Here is a 15,948-nt window from a genome sequence, read left to right as displayed (position 1 = left end):
GGAAATGTACTTCAATATGGTAAAAGCTTAATAATTTCTATTAAAAATACCATGCTTTGAAACCAAAGGAACAAAACAGCAGCAGACTCACAGACTCCAAGAAGGGACTAGCTGTTACCAAAGAGAACAGGTTGGGGAGGGTGGGACAAGGGGATTAAGGAGCACTATAATTAACAGTCACAATATAGGTAGGTCACAGGGAAGGCAGTACAGCACGCAGAAGACAAGTAGTGACTCTATAGCATCTTACTATGCTGATGGACAGTGACTGCAATGGGGTGGGGTGGGGTAGGGGACTTGATAATATGAGTGAATGTTGAAACCACAATGTTGCTCATGTGAAACCTTCAGAAGATATGTCAATGATACTTTAGTTAAAAAATAATAACTATGGTTTGGTAAAGCAATATCTTCACAATGCGCTACCAGGAGATGACCACCTGAAGCATCACACCTTGCAACCTGGACACTTTGTCCCCTGGGAAAGATGCCTCCAGAAAAACCCTGAAGCCTCCTGGAAAGGCCCTTATCAGCTACTGCTAAGCAACCCTGGTGCCACCAAAACCCAGAAAATAGACTCTTGGACTCACGTGACACATCTAAAGAAAGCACCAAACCCCAACTGGACCTGCTCACCATCTAATGACCTGAAAGTAAAGATGTCCCAGAACTGAAGTGGAGAACATCTGATGGGACAGCTTTCATGCCTGGACCAGGACTTTATACCTTTTTCTCACTGTTGCTTCTTCTGTAGAAAGGCATGCTCTTGCCTGCATTTCGCAAACCCTTGTGAAAAAGGGGAACCTCTTCTTCTGATTATGACCTTTCAGAAACAGCTTCATGATAATTCTGTGACAAATTAGTCTTTTCACTTGTTTTTTCTGAGTGGTTAGAAGGTTCGGAATTCACAGAGGTCCTTCTTTCATCTGAACTATTAACTGACTCTGGATTTGTATCCAAAGTCATGGTCTCTGAATTTACAAACTTACAGGCTGTATTATTGGATAACACTTGTTCCCAAACAGTGTTTTTTGAGATAACAACACTATTTTTATATATCTCTGAAGTTTTACTGTTTTGCAAAAAGTTCATCAGTCATTGTTTTATGTTTATACCTACACTGTATCTTCCCAAATGCACATGGCGAATCTTTCAGTGTTCTCTGGCAGTATTTACTATTCTGCTTTCACAGCTGCTTTATGCATGGACTTGCAGGACGCATATGCCACTCGGGGTTTGCCTCTGTAGGGGAGCTTTTCTCCCCTAAGTCAGAAGACTGCCAATAAGTATTTTCAGTTGGCCACTTTCGGACCTAGGGCTCTGGTTTAGAACCATTATATAATTTGAAATTGTTATGTTACTTTAATCCTGTACTTGTTGCCTGTCAAACCTTTAAAGAAACAATGTACCCAATAAGGAGATGATTTCCAGTGCTTATAATCTTGACAAATACGGACTATAGATGGGAAATGCCTGAGAGTTCTCAAATGGGTTACTCAAATGTGACCTCAGCAGGTTTCCAGTCTGTACAATTTCCCTCCAGTGTGGGACATGACACCCAGGAAAGGTCTTTCCTGGCACCAAGAGACAAAAGGCCACTGGATTAAGAAAACCTGAATCTTGATCAGTAATGCTTTTGGAGAAAGATCTTGATCAAAAGTGGTAATGTGAAAATTCATAAGGGGCAATCTCACTAAAATGGAGTTGGGAGGCCGGAAGGGGGAGACATGCCACTCAATTTCGATTCCAGGAAGACTTGCCAGTTACAGACCCCAAGAGGAAAAGATGTACATTTCACCTCCTACAACAAATCTGCTACTCCAGCTACTGAGCCAATGAGAAACCATCATCATTCTGAACTCTTGTTTTTCTCCAAGGGACTATTATTCAAAACAACCCTCCCAATGTCCTTCTTCTTCTCCATAAAATAATGTTCCTCTCTGTTGGATTCCCCTGTGGTTTTACCACAACTTGCATGCCCCAAATTGTAGTTCTCTGATGATTCCTGAATAAACCTATTTTTGTTGGTAAAATAACTGTCTCATATTTAAGGTTAACAGTAGCTAAGCTGTTTCCTCTTTAGGTTCATATGAAAGGTAAAAATGATATTTCCTATTCTTGTTCTTATGTTTAGAAAAGGGCATATAAGTAATTTCCAAAGGGTTTCTTCTGATGGCTCAGTTAAATAGTAGAAAGTGGGATGATAGATGTTTCAAGTTAATAGGATAATATATTTTAGACACTTAAAATTACTTACTTTAAATTCCATTTTTTAGGAATTTTTAGTTCAATTTTCTTCTATTTATGATAATATTCTCCAGTGAAATTTTGAACTTCCAGCACTGAAATTAGAGCATTAAAAAATAAACTATGCATACGTTCTTTAATAGTAGCTCAAAGTTTAAAATAATTCATTTCTCATTAAATTGATATGTGGTAATGATGTACACTGTATAGTCCAAGTCATATTACAATGCTCAAGCACTTCCCAAATGTTTTCCTTTTACTTGAACTTTGTAATATTGTTTGAAGTAAGTAGATTGTGACTTTGAAACTTTTCATTATAATGACATTTGTTTATATATCACTTACAGTAATGAAGACAGTGTTAAAAGAAGCCATATAGAAACTACAGACACCACAGATTAACAAAATTCTAATTTGGCACTTCAAGTGGCAAAATAAAATCCTGGAGTTGGAAGGAACATTACAGATTTTGATCTTTCACAAAACAAGAATCTGCAACAGACGACCATCCGGCCTCTAAATGAATCCCTTGCCAACAGAAGAAAACTCTCTTCTTCGTCGTTGGAAGACTGCCTGCTTCGTTGACAGACAGTAAGGGCACAATGTCCCGCTTTAATCTGAGTGCTGAGTTTCTGCTGGTTCTAGTTCTGACCTCTGGAGCAATACTAAGTTCATCCCTTCCCCATGGGAGGGGACCTTTCTAATACTTGAAGATAACTCTCAAGGCAGCCTCAGTTGCTTCAACTTTTCCTTAAGACGTGACTTTCTAGAAGCCTAACCATTCTCATTATCCTGGTGGTGAACTTTGTCAATGTTCCTATCAAGATTTGCATCCAGAACTGGCTCAGGATCTTGATTTCATCTGAATAGCAAAAGTGTAAGTGGGTTACTATTTCCTTCAATTTGTGTGCTACACTTCTATCAATTCAGCTCAGATCTCCGTTAGTATTTTCTGGAAATCACATTACACCACTGGCTCATATGTTTATGATTAATTATAAGCCTTATGCCTGTAATCAAATTCACATGAAATTTATTGAAATTTTATACACATACATATACCCTAACATCTATCTTTCTATCATCTATATACAAATATCCACCTATCATTTCTTTATATCATCTCCCTGTTCCTTATACTGTCCTGGGTTTACAGTACTTAACTATTTAACCAACTAGATGTACTCTGCAGTAGTCTTGCCCTTATCTAGAGCTTCCTTCTTAACAATGATTAATTAACCACTTCTAGCTTTATGAAATTCATCCTCAAAAGCAAAAACGTTTAAACTGAATAGTTGTTTTCTTCTACTGGCATTACCTGATTTTCTCCTGCAATGTTCTTATCCATCCCTTAATTTCTTTTCTTCCTTCAAATATACACAAGTACACATACATTTATGTTCCTATAGGCTTTACTAATATTCTTTTTATTGGTACTTAGGCTTATACTCCTCCCTTTCATTAAGGAAGCACATCTGAGACTTTCAAAGCTCTTAATGAGATCTCATTATTTCCTTTAGATGATTGTAATAACTAATATTAATAAAGTTCTTACTACATACTTGGCACTTGGCAGCAATTATCATGAAAATACCCACTTTACAGATGAACAGATATAGAAAGGTTGAGTAATGTCTTCTGAGTGGGACCATTTATTACAACTTAGACAAAATTTAAAATTTATTTAAGGTTTCTATTCAAGGATAATTCATAACTTCCTTCATTTTTTTGAAATGGCCTTTCCTACATTTTTTATTTGACTATATATGGCAGTCTCTTCCCTATATATTATGAAACTCCAAATGGCATGGTCATCTTTCCTAAATATTCCCATTTATTTTACATCATTGACTCATTTTCTTCATTGCTTTCTCTAATATCTAAGAGATGAAAAACGTCACAGTATTTGTGCAAACTTTTAACACTTCATATTTTATCCCTCTAATTTTTTCACTCATCTGTCTCCTATCATCTGATCACAACTCTTCAAACAGATTATCATAATAATTATCTTCCTGTCTCCAACACACAGCCAACTGTCTAGCCAACTGGAGGGAAATAAGGGTGAGGCTGGGAGAGAGAGCGCAGAAGTAAGAGTAAACAAAAGGAGAGGACGAGTGACATTTTTGTCAGAAGTTCTGGAAGTTGAAATTCCCCTTCAGTACCATATCTTGCCTTTGAGGCAGTTTTGTTGTCTGTGGTAGAAAATCACCCTCTATTGCCTCCATAATAGAGTTGTGCTTCCTTGCCTTCTTCCTGTGCCTTGCTGGGCATTGCTTTTATTCTATTCTTTCCATGACACATCTCTTGTCCAACACCTATATAATTTTTCTGCAAATTATTTTTCCCCTGTTAGGAATGTCATATTCAAAGAAAGAGAATAGCACCAACTTTCTTTAGCATGTTTTATTTTTACACAGATTATATCATACTAACCATAGAGTGACTTAAAATAGAGTAGATTGTTTTTGTCAATGAAAAGATGTGAAAAACGTGCTACAAAGAGTTAAATGAATAACCTAAATTCACTAAACTATGTGGCAAAGCTATGGGGCTAAGGAGTTTCTAAAGTCTGACATCATGCTCTCCCGCTAGGTCTTTCCAACCTTGGTTGCACATTGTAATCACTTGGGGAGCTTTAAAAACTACTACCGCCAGGTCCTGCTCCCAGAGATCTTGATGTAATTAGTCTGGGAGTATGCCCTTTAGATGGGAAAATTTATAAGCTCCTCTGGTGGTTCTAACGAGCAGTCAAGACTGAGAACCTCTGCATTAGAATTAGGTGATTCTGCCTCTTGTGTCCAAATGCATTTTCACTGGCTCTATGACTCAAAGAATGAGTTTCCTGGGGCAAAAGCAAGCATCCACATGCTGCTTCAGGGTGTTGGGCTGTCTTGATGACAGCAAACAAACTTCAGGGAGCCTCCGCTCAGTATTACAGGGTACACTGGTCTGAAGGAGTTCTTTTCCTCTAACATAAACATTTCCTTATGGGGATCATATTCTATCATTAAGGTGCTGCTGCCCACAACCATATGTACTGGTGAGTTCTCTGCCAGACTTTTATTTGCCATTCTCTAGTGATGGACAGAGAATAGTGGCTCATCAGTACATGTTCCCATATGATTACCTATGATTAGGCACTCATAAATATAATTATTGAAAAATGTATGGCGCATACTTCAGAGTTCGAATTTAAATCTCAGGCTATACTGATATAACAACTTTATATCATGTGATGGAGGCAGTGTAGTAAGGTAGGAAGAGCAACAAGGATGGAGTCAGAGGATCTGGTTCAAGTTCCTGGGCACAACCTATCTGTTCTAATTAATAATAGCCATACTTATTGAGCACTCACTATGTGCTAGGCACTGTTTTAAGTGTTTCAACCCTATGAGGTATGTGCTGTGATTATTCTCATTTTACAGGTGAGGGAACTGGGGCACAGAGAGGATAAGAAACTTACCCAAAGTCACACAACTAGTAAATGGGAGAGCAAGGATTAAACCTCAACAATCTGGTTCCGGAATTTATATTGTTTACAAATATATGATATAACCTCTTTTATGTGTGACCTTACTTAGCTTCTCTTGTTCTTGATTTCCTTATCTGTAAAAAAAGAGTAATAGTAATAATAATGCACTAATATGACAAGGAGTTAACATCCAAAATATATAAAGAACTCATACACCTCAGCACCCAAAAAACAAATAACCGATTAAGAAATGGGCAGAGGACCTGAACAGACACTTTGCCAAAGAAGAAATTCAAATGGCCAACAGGTACATGAAAAGATGCTCCACATCACGAATCATCAGGGAAATGTAAATTAAAACCACAGTGAGATATCACCCACACCTGTTAGGATGGCTAACGTCCAAATGACAAGGAACAACAAATGCTGGCTAGGATGAGGAGAAAGGGGAGCCTTCCTACATTGTGGGTGGGAATGTAAATTAGTTCAACCATTGTGGAAAGCAATATGGAGGTTCCTCAAAAAACTAAAAATAGAAATACCATTTGACCAAGTAATTCCACTCCTAGGAATTTACCTGAAGAAAACAAAATCCCTGATTTGAAAAGACATATGCAACCCCTATGTTTACTGCTGCACTATTTGCAATAGCCAAGATATGGAAGCAACCTAAGTGTCAATCAATAGATGAATGGATAAAGAAAAGAAAACGGAATAAAAAGAAAAGGAATCCTCCTGTTTGCAACAAAATGGATGCATCTAGAGGGTATTATGCTCAGTGAAGTAAGCCAGGTGTGGTGGCAAATACCATATGATTTCACTTACTTCTGGAGTATAAAAACAAAGCAAAACAGAAGGAACAAAACAGCAGTAGATTTATAGACACTGAGAAGGGACTAGGAAGGGGATGGGGAGGTTGGGGGAGAGGGCAAAGGGATAAAAGGGCACAATAATTCTCAATCACAATTTAAGTTGGTCACAGGGACAGTAGTACAGCATGGAGAATACAGTTAATGATTCTGGAACATCTTACTATGTAGTAGATAGTGACTGCACTAGAGGGGGTGAGGATTTAATAATATAGGTAACTGTGGAACCACTGTGTTTCATATTTGAAGCCAACATAAGATTGTCTGTCAGTGATCTTTAATAAAAAAATAATAATACCTAGCTCATAGGGTTGATATACCACTACGCATGGCATATATTAGATGTTCAATAAATATTGGTTGGTAAATGAATGAAAGAATGATAAGATTGGGATGCTTAAAAAACATAGTACAAAGTATACTCTGTAAACTGTATTATACAAGATTAAACTTGCTGTTGTCATGGCACACATGACTATGGATAGATCTGTGACACAAAAATATGGAAAAGAGTTAATATCCCAAATCAAAATATAACTGCTCATCACTATTCATAAAATAAAAAGCACTTAAAATATGCACAAGAATTTAATAATATTTCCAGTGATAAGAATGAACTGTAGAAAATGAAGTTATTAGAAGTTTCCCTTTTATTTCTGAGTCATTGAAGCAGCATTCTATAATCTAAAAAGCTTCATCTTTATTATTGCCAGGAAATTAGACTCTTAAAAAAAGATAGTATTGGATCTAATCCAGATGAATTATCTAAAGGCAAAATGGCCAGCAGCACATGTAAGGTTTACATTTAATTTCTTAAATTAAGTGCTGGTTATTATTGAAGGAAAGCTCTTGGAACATTCTTATAATAAATCTCTGGGGGAATAAGAGTCAGGGCGATTGTGAAATCTTGCACCAAGGCCCAGAATCCAAGTCTCAGATTTTCTTCCTGACTTGAGGCAGCCATTACCAGCTATTGCCTTCCCAAGGAGGGATGGATTACATACTAGGTTAGTGACGAGGTAGAAACAAGAACCAAATCAAACATTTTCATGTCAACTCTTTGGAAGAAGAAACTGCAGTCAGTAGTGTTATATTATTTTCTCCCATTTTTAATTGTTCTTACTGCAAGACAATCATTTCCAAATTTCCTTAAGTTTTGGCATATACTTCTATTATTAATTTTTTTCTAGCCATTTGAAGTTTACAAGTGCCTCTATGTATTTGCACATTATTCCAAAAAGCACCGTTCTATGCCAGTCGGTTCATTTCCTGGTTGAAGGAGCGGATGCTGAGTGTGCCTAGAGCTCCCTGGAGTGTGCCAGCTGCCTCTCGACGTGGTTTGTGCTGAGGGTTATTGCCTTCTGGAACCCATCCGACCTCCTCACTGCCTCACACGCAGAATGTACTTGTGATGTGTTTCCTGAATTGACTGAGCAATGCCCTTTGAAATGAAGTAAACATTGATGTACTCTGGTATCAAAAATAATAAAAGTACTTACACCGATAGAGTTATAAGAGGCTGTGTTTTTTAAAACATCTGGAATAATTTTTCTTAACTAATTTATGAGAAAAGTAATGTGTAATCCTATAATAATTAATAACCAACATCCTGAAAGAACATGTCATTTTTTTAGAAGTTGTTGATGTAACTTATTTTTTTTATATTTGTTAAGCTTAGTACTACTTCTGCCCTAATTTGTGCCTTAAAACTAGAAACTCTTTTTTGTGATTTTTTGCTTTATCGAGACCTATTACAAGATTATCACAATGATGAGATGAAATTTGATGAGACCACAGATTAAGGCAGTAGTCATGGGGTGAGTGAGGGGAAACATTTATAAAGTAGGTGATAAAACCTACGAGGCTTAATGAAGGAGATGAAGAGGTCTAAGAAATGTCTATGATTCTGGTTTAGGCAAGTAAATGCAATAACAGTGATCTACCACTAACCAGCAGAGGTAATAAAGGAGGGAAGATAGGTTTTGGGGCAAGATAATGACTTCACTTTGGGCCATCTTAAGTGTGAGATGCCCGTCACACATGTGGGTGAGGTGTCCAGTGCACAGCTGTAAATACGCGTACAAATTCAGAAGAGGGCCTGGCTAAAGGTGGAGAGATGAGGCTTTAGGAATTACTGGCAGGTAGGTTAATGAAAATCAAGGCAGTGGATGAGCTCTCTAAGAAACATGAATGAAGAAGTGAATGAAGAGAGGTTTTGCTAAGGAATGAGGGAGAGGAGCACTTAGGAAGGAAGGAGGAAAACCGTGGATGGATGGTGTCACCTAACTCAAGGAAAGCATAGCTGATGAGAATGCAAGGAAAATAAAGACGAAAATGTAATACCCGAACCTGGGAATCAGGAAGTCACTGGTAATGTAAAAACGTAGCATTTTGGTAGGATGGCTGAAGCAAAGTCATATTTCAGCAAGTGAGTGAAGACTGGATAGTCTACTTTGATCCAAATAGTGAAATAGTATTCTAAAGGTTTCATTAGAAAGTTGTCCTACTCTCTCCTTCTGCTGTTTTCGTTCCTAATATATGATGGCAATGGATGATTTTTCTGTAGACTGATAGACTGAAAGGCATCCATTCATATGTTTTCTTATTATCTTTCTACTTAATGTTTTCTCTGCCTTTGATGATAACTGTGTTTAGAATCAAAAAATTTCCTCTTGCTCTGAAAGATTCTTTTTGGTTGGAGGGAGTAAATTAAACCTCTTAAGACTGAGAACTTTGCCTTATATTCCTATAATTGCCTCTCTTTCCTTCTGGCTTTTAATCAGACTTCAGTCGAGGGCTCTATACAAAAGAGGAACTATATTAATAGTTGTTGAATGATTAACATATAGAGCCAACAAAGAAGTTTATCACCCTCAAATTGCAAATATATGTCAATTAATCATTGAAAGCAAGACAAGCTGATATTAATTCAGAGATTAATATATATCAAAAGGACATGGGATAAAGCTAGATCACCTTACATGGACTTCTGTAATATTCTGTGGCTTTTGATGTGGCTATTCCAGACCATGTCTTGTAGTAATCATGAAATGAGACAGCTTTAATTGATCTGAAAATGTAAATTAAAATCAGACAATGAGTAGTTTCCAAATTTGCTTTATAAAATTCTTTTTATCAGAGTGGACTGTTTCAGATAACAATATCTTGTTACAAGACATTAAACTGACTTGCAATTTCTAAATCATTCCACTAATACATACCAATCACAAAAAGAAAATCTGCCCAAATCATTCTTCAATAATAAATGTAAGTCTGCACCTGTGTCCATTATAAAAAGAAAAATGTAGGTTTTAGATATCTGCCTTTCATGACTAACATCAAAAAAGAACTTTAAGGGAAGCATCATACCTGTACATTTTCTCTTTCTACAATCAATAATTTTCTTAAATTTATATGCCAAATTTCAGTAAAATTACCTTTATCTCCTTTTTATTATGAGGAAAAATAAAACACCAGAATTGAGATTAGCTTAATTTTTACACGGAGTTTGGTCATTTTCAGAGAGGGCAAAAAACCCATCTGATATTCCCAGCTAAACTTTCCTTCCCTATGCTAATATTCCTAGGTCTTAATGGGAGAACAAAGATTGTTATAAAGTTGTGAACAGGACCTATGCAACAGTCTCTTAACTGCATCTCCAATTTCCATTCCTACCAACTTCTTGAACACAGAGATTCTCAGAACTCTACAAGCAGATCATTACTTTGCGATATTTTTCAGACATGTGAAATCACCCAGTTAACTGGCTCAGATGCTTGAACATCAAATGGAAAAGACTTTGGTCTGTCTGCCATTTTAAGTTTCTTGCTCTTAGGAGGAAGAAACAACTTTTTCATTAGAACAAGTATACTAGCATTACTTTCTATAGGGAACTTGTAGGCATTGTAAACATTTGACTCAATTTTGAAACTAATGGGGCAATATCTAAATGTGTTAATGCATTCATTTTTGAAAATGATAATTACAGACACCTAATTTTAAAGCTAACTTTAAAGTTTTTCAAATGTGTTATTACTTTTGCAATCACACTCTAGTAGAAATCTGAAACTTGGTGAAGATAAATTAATCACTACTATTATTGCTTCCAGAGCTACATGCAGTGCTTTGCGCCACTAAATGATATACTAAACTAACATTAATTTGCCAGGGAAATGTTTCGGCATTTGGCAACAGAGGTAACAAAATGAAAGGCTGCATTATATCTTCTGCATGAAAAAGCTTGTGATCAGTTTGCTGTCACAGATCATTTAGCAGACAACAATGACCCAAGAGGAAGGAAACTGTCAACACACTGTCTCATGAAAAAAAATACACCATCTTTAGGCACAATCGTCTCCATTGTTTTTTGTCTGTTTGAAGGTGACCCATGACCCTCTCCCTTCCCAACGGTGCCCTGTTCAATTTCAAACTGTTAGCCTTCAGGGGATTTCTTTTCTTCCCCCAGAATAATTAAAAATATTATCCTAGAAGGCAAAATTTTAGTATGTAGTTTGAATGTATAAAGCAGAATGTCTTAAACATTTGGAGATATTTGCATTTTCAATTTTGTAAAGGAAAGGGCCCCTTAAAATAAGGGTAACTATTTTACTATTATTCAGATAAACTGCTATATTGACAGGGCTACGTACAGTATAAAAATACATGTGTTTATAGTTTCAACCAATAATAGGAACTTATTGAGTATTATCATTGGAATTATGAATATGAAAAAGTAGAAGATTTATTTAAAATGGAACATCAGAGCTTATTATCCAGTTGGGAAAATAAAATATATACCTAAACTAGTAAACAGAATAGCTTTGTATGTTCACAAAATAAAGTATTACATCATTTAACACAGATATTTGGTATTAAATGACAGATACTGCTTTGACAGAGGCAGTAAGAGAAAAAGTTGGAAAAGGGAGATACAACTTTGTTTTGGAGTCATTAGGGAAAAAGTCACTTGGGATATGGATCTGGAATAAAGGAAGGAGGCATTTTAGGCAAACAGTATTAGCAATAGCTCAGATAGGAAGGAGCACGGTGTATGCATGTGACATGCAGAAGATGTGGAGGAGAGAGTTGATAGTAACAGGATAGTTGAGTAGAGTGGAGAACTCTAGTTTCAGGAGTTGGAATTTTGATAAAATAAGTGAAAGCAGGCAGTGTAGGTCCTCATATGTAGGCAGAGAATGGGTTAGAGATGATGCACTAATCTTGATTTATTAGGTGATAGAGAGCAGTCAAAAGTTCTAGAATAAGGCAAGTAAATTGTGAAATAAGTGTGTAAGCTTTTTTCTGGCATCAAGACACAGGTGGATTATATGAGAGAGTAAATTCAGAGGACCAAGTTAAGAAGCAAACGCAGTAATTCAGGCAAGAGACACCGGAGCTAATGCTGCAGTGCAAGCAGAGACTGAGAAGGGGAGGAGGTGAAGCTACAACACTGCTGAAGAATTGGCTGGAATGGCTGCCTGACAGGGTGTGAAAGGTGAAGGAATCTGAGGGTCAAATATTCTTCTCAAGCCCAGAAGACCAGCTAGTTTTGCTATTAATAGAAAGCATCTAAAGAAACTGAAGTAAAATATGAGTTTCATTTTAAACATGGGTTTTAGGTGATGACCTTTAGGAGTGTGATTGAGAAACGGAGGCTGGAAATAATAGATTTGGGTCAAATCAACATAAAGGTTGATAGATGATGCCACTAGGGAAAACAAACTCCAAGTAAGTAAGTGTTTAGAAAAGAAAAAGCAAAAACCAATTCATAGTTAAGAGGAGTCAGTGAAGGAAACAAAGAGGATCATTAAGGGCAGAAGAGAGTCATGATAGTGCTATTTCATGCAACTTCCCAGCCATAACTAAAGCCTGATGATTAAATCCCTGCATATCTCTGGATATTTAACCATGTAATATCATGATTAAGGGTAAAGGCTTTGGGATCACCTGGCCTGGGTTAAAACACTCTGGCTACTTACGATGTGTGACTGTGGGCAAATTACCTAACTTCTCCACTCCTGTTTCCTCATCTACAAAATAAGAGAGAGAACTTTCTGCAACAGTTTTTTTTGAGCATTCAATGAAATCCAAGGAAAGAGCCAACTAAGGGGCTTGACATCACTTAGCACTCAGTGTCAGCTGGCCTCTCAATTGCCTTAGAGAAGTACCCCATCATTTCTCTCTTTCAAACTCTAGACAGCTTCCTAATTGTTTTTCTTCATTTTTTTATTATTTTATTGTCTTTATAGACATTTTATATTGATGTAGAGTTGATACACAGTATTATATTGGTTTCAAGTATACAACATAGCGATTCAACAGTTATCTACATTATGAAATGCTCACCCCACATAGAGTAGTGAAGTTACTATCTGTCAACATAGGAAGATGTTAGAGAACTACTGACTATATGTTGTACTTTCATCCCTACAGCTAATTTATATTATGATTGAGATTTGTTTTTCTATCTCAATCTCTCCCTATTCCAGGTTATGAAAACCACACTCACTTGAAAACCCCATTTGGTTATCTCATTTTATAGGATGGCATCTAAACAACTTCAAATAACCAAATGTGGTTCATCATCTTGCCATTTCTAACCATTTCTGCCACCATTCATCTGCACATGCCAAGGCCCCATCACATGGACCTACTTGATGATCCTGCATATACCACAACATTGCACTTCTTTATCTGGGCAAGCAGTTCTACTGAGAGAATCTTTTGTCCTCTGTGCCAGCCAAACTCTAACTTATCAAGGTTCCTGTCCAATAAAAAACTATTTTGCATATGGAGGTTGTCACAGGGTACATTGTGGTTGCTTCCCCAACAACGATTCCATTCTTCCATCATGTACATGCCATTTGGTCTGAATGACCCCACCCCTGTCTCTAGGTCAGGGCCTGGTGGGTTTAGGGCTGTCTGACCAATGTAACCAGTTCAGGGGCAGGAACTGGACCTAATGAAATCCAATCAGAGTGAAATTTCTTCAAACTTCCTAGTGCATCTTGATATCTAGGAGTGTCAGTCCCCTTCATTCTTCTTAAAGATTACCTTGTTATCCTAAATCCTTTCAATTTCTAGATGCATTTTAGTATCACCTTGATAATTCCAAGAAAAAAAAAACAACTGCTGAGATTTTGATTGAGATTAAATTGAATCTATAGATGAGGTTGCGAAGAAGTGACATCGTAATAATATTGAATCTTTCCCATGTCACAAACCTTGTATATGCTCTTTTACAATTTCCCCCAGATACATTTTGTGGTTCTCAGTATAAATGTCTTATTCATCTTTTATTACATTTTGATGCTGTTGTAATGTTATTTTTAAAATTTCACTATGTATTGATTGCTATACAAAAATATAGTTGACTTTTTAAATACTCATTGTGTATCTACCTTGCTAAACTTAGTTATTACTTTTCAAGCTTTGTATATCATTTGGATTTTACTAGGCATAAAATCTGTCACCTGTGAATAAAGATAGTTTCCTTCATCCTTTCCAAACTTTATAATTTCTGTTTCTGTTCCTGGTCCCATGGCCCCGGCTAGGACCACTAGTACAATGTGGAATAGAAGTGGTGTTACTAAACTAGGAGAAAAGCATTTAACATTCCACATTTAAATGTGAGGTTGGCTGTTGGATTTTTGTAAATTCCCTTCATTGGAAAAAGGAAATTCTCTTCTATTCCTAGTTTTCTGAGAATTTTTATCACAAATAAGTGATTCCTTTTAGCAAATACATTTTCCGGATTCACTGAGATAATTTCATAGTTTTTTCCTTTATTTGGTTAACTTGGTGAGTTACAGTGATTGATTTTCAAATTTTAACCCAACTTGACTTTCTTCAAATAAAATCCAGTTAGTCATGAGTGTATTATCCCTTTTTATGTGTCAGTGGATTCAATTTGCTAATATTTTGATTAGGATTTATGCATCTGTGTTTATAAAAGGTATCGGCCTATGAATTTTCTTTCATGTAATAATCTCAGATTTTAGAATCAGAGTTTGGAAGTTTGGAAATACATCCATTTTCTCTATTCACTGAAAACATTTGAATATCAGTTTCAAAATTTTTAAATATTTTGAAATACAGGCATTCCTCATTTTCTTGCACTTCATTTTATTGCACTTCACAGACATTATGGTTTTATGAATTAAAGCCTTGTCGAAGTTTTACAAATTGAAGTTTGTGGCATTGAGCAAGTCTACTGGTACCATTTTTACAACAGCATTTGCTCACTTTGTGTCTCTTTGTCACATTTTGGTAAGTCTTAAAATATTTGAAACTTTTTCATTATTGTTATATTTGTTCTGGTGATGTTTGATGTTAATATTTTAATTGTTTTGGGACACCACATACTTCACCCATATGACAGTGAACTTAATTGATAAATGTATGTGCTCTGATTGCTCTAGCAACTGCCTGTTCCCCTGTCTCTCTCCCTCTTCTCCGGCCTCCCTATTTCCAGAGATACAACAATATTGAAATTAGACTAGTTAATAACCCTGCATTGGCCTCTAAGTATCCAAGTGAAAGGAAGAGTCACGTCTCTCACATTAATCAAAAGCCAGGAATGATTTAGTGAGGAAGGAATATCAAAAGGTGAGGTAGGCCAAAAGCTAGGCCTCTTGTGCCAAACGGTTAGCCAAGCTGTGAAAGCAAAGGAAATGTTCTTGAAGGAAATTACAAGTGCTGCGCCCGTGAACACATGAATGATAAGAAAGTGAAAACAGCCTTATTGCTGATATGGAGAAAGTTTTAGTGGTGTGGATAGAAGATCAAACCAGCCACAACATTCCCTTGAGTCAAAATTTAATCTAAAGCAAAGCCCTAACTCTTCTCAATTCTGTGATGCTGAGAGAGGTGAGGAAGCTGCAGAAGAAAAGTTTGAGGCTAGCGGAAGATCTAGCTCAGATCATTAATGAAGGTGGCTACACTACACAACAGATTTTCAGTGTAGACAAAGCAGCATTATATTGGAAAATATCTAGGACTTTCACAAGTAGATAGGAGAAGTTGATGCCTGGCTTCAGAGCTTCAAAGGACAGGCTGACTCTCCTGCTAGAGGCTAATGCAGCTGGCGATTTTAAGTTGAAGCTAATGTTCACTTACCATTCCAAAAATCCTTAGGGCCCTTAAGAATTATGCTAAATCTAGTCTGCCTGAGCTCTATAAATGGAGGAATAAAGCCTAGGAGATAGCACATCTGTTTACATCATGGTTTATTGAATATTTTAAGCCCACTGTTAAAACCTACTGCACGGAAAAAAAGATTTCTTTACAAAAATTACTGCTCATTGACAATGCACTTGGTTACCCAAGAGCTCTGATGGAGATGGACAGGGAGATTCA

At 36.6% G+C, this 15,948-nt stretch overlaps 1 protein-coding gene across 2 annotated transcripts in view; it reads right to left on the bottom strand.

Moving 5' to 3' along the window:
- Positions 1–2,298: 2,298 nt before the first annotated feature.
- UBE2U (ubiquitin conjugating enzyme E2 U) overlaps positions 2,299–15,948 on the bottom strand; it is a 49,986-nt gene continuing 36,336 nt past the window's right edge. Inside the window, exons 7-8 of one of the 2 annotated variants that reach the window (XM_036911148.2) lie at positions 9,573–9,661; positions 2,299–2,342 (exon numbers count right to left, since the gene is read on the bottom strand). In XM_036911148.2, the coding sequence (XP_036767043.1) occupies positions 2,299–2,342; positions 9,573–9,661 (133 nt within the window). Of the gene's footprint in view, positions 2,343–9,572; positions 9,662–15,948 lie in introns of those variants that run through there. The other variant, XR_008997028.1, reaches the window with a different exon arrangement.

The sequence above is a fragment of the Manis pentadactyla genome, chromosome 4, assembly GCF_030020395.1.
Source record: "Manis pentadactyla isolate mManPen7 chromosome 4, mManPen7.hap1, whole genome shotgun sequence".
Classification (NCBI taxonomy): Eukaryota; Metazoa; Chordata; class Mammalia; order Pholidota; family Manidae; genus Manis; species Manis pentadactyla.
The sequence above is the reverse complement of the archived record's forward strand: the minus strand, read 5'-3'. Positions and strand labels throughout refer to the sequence as shown.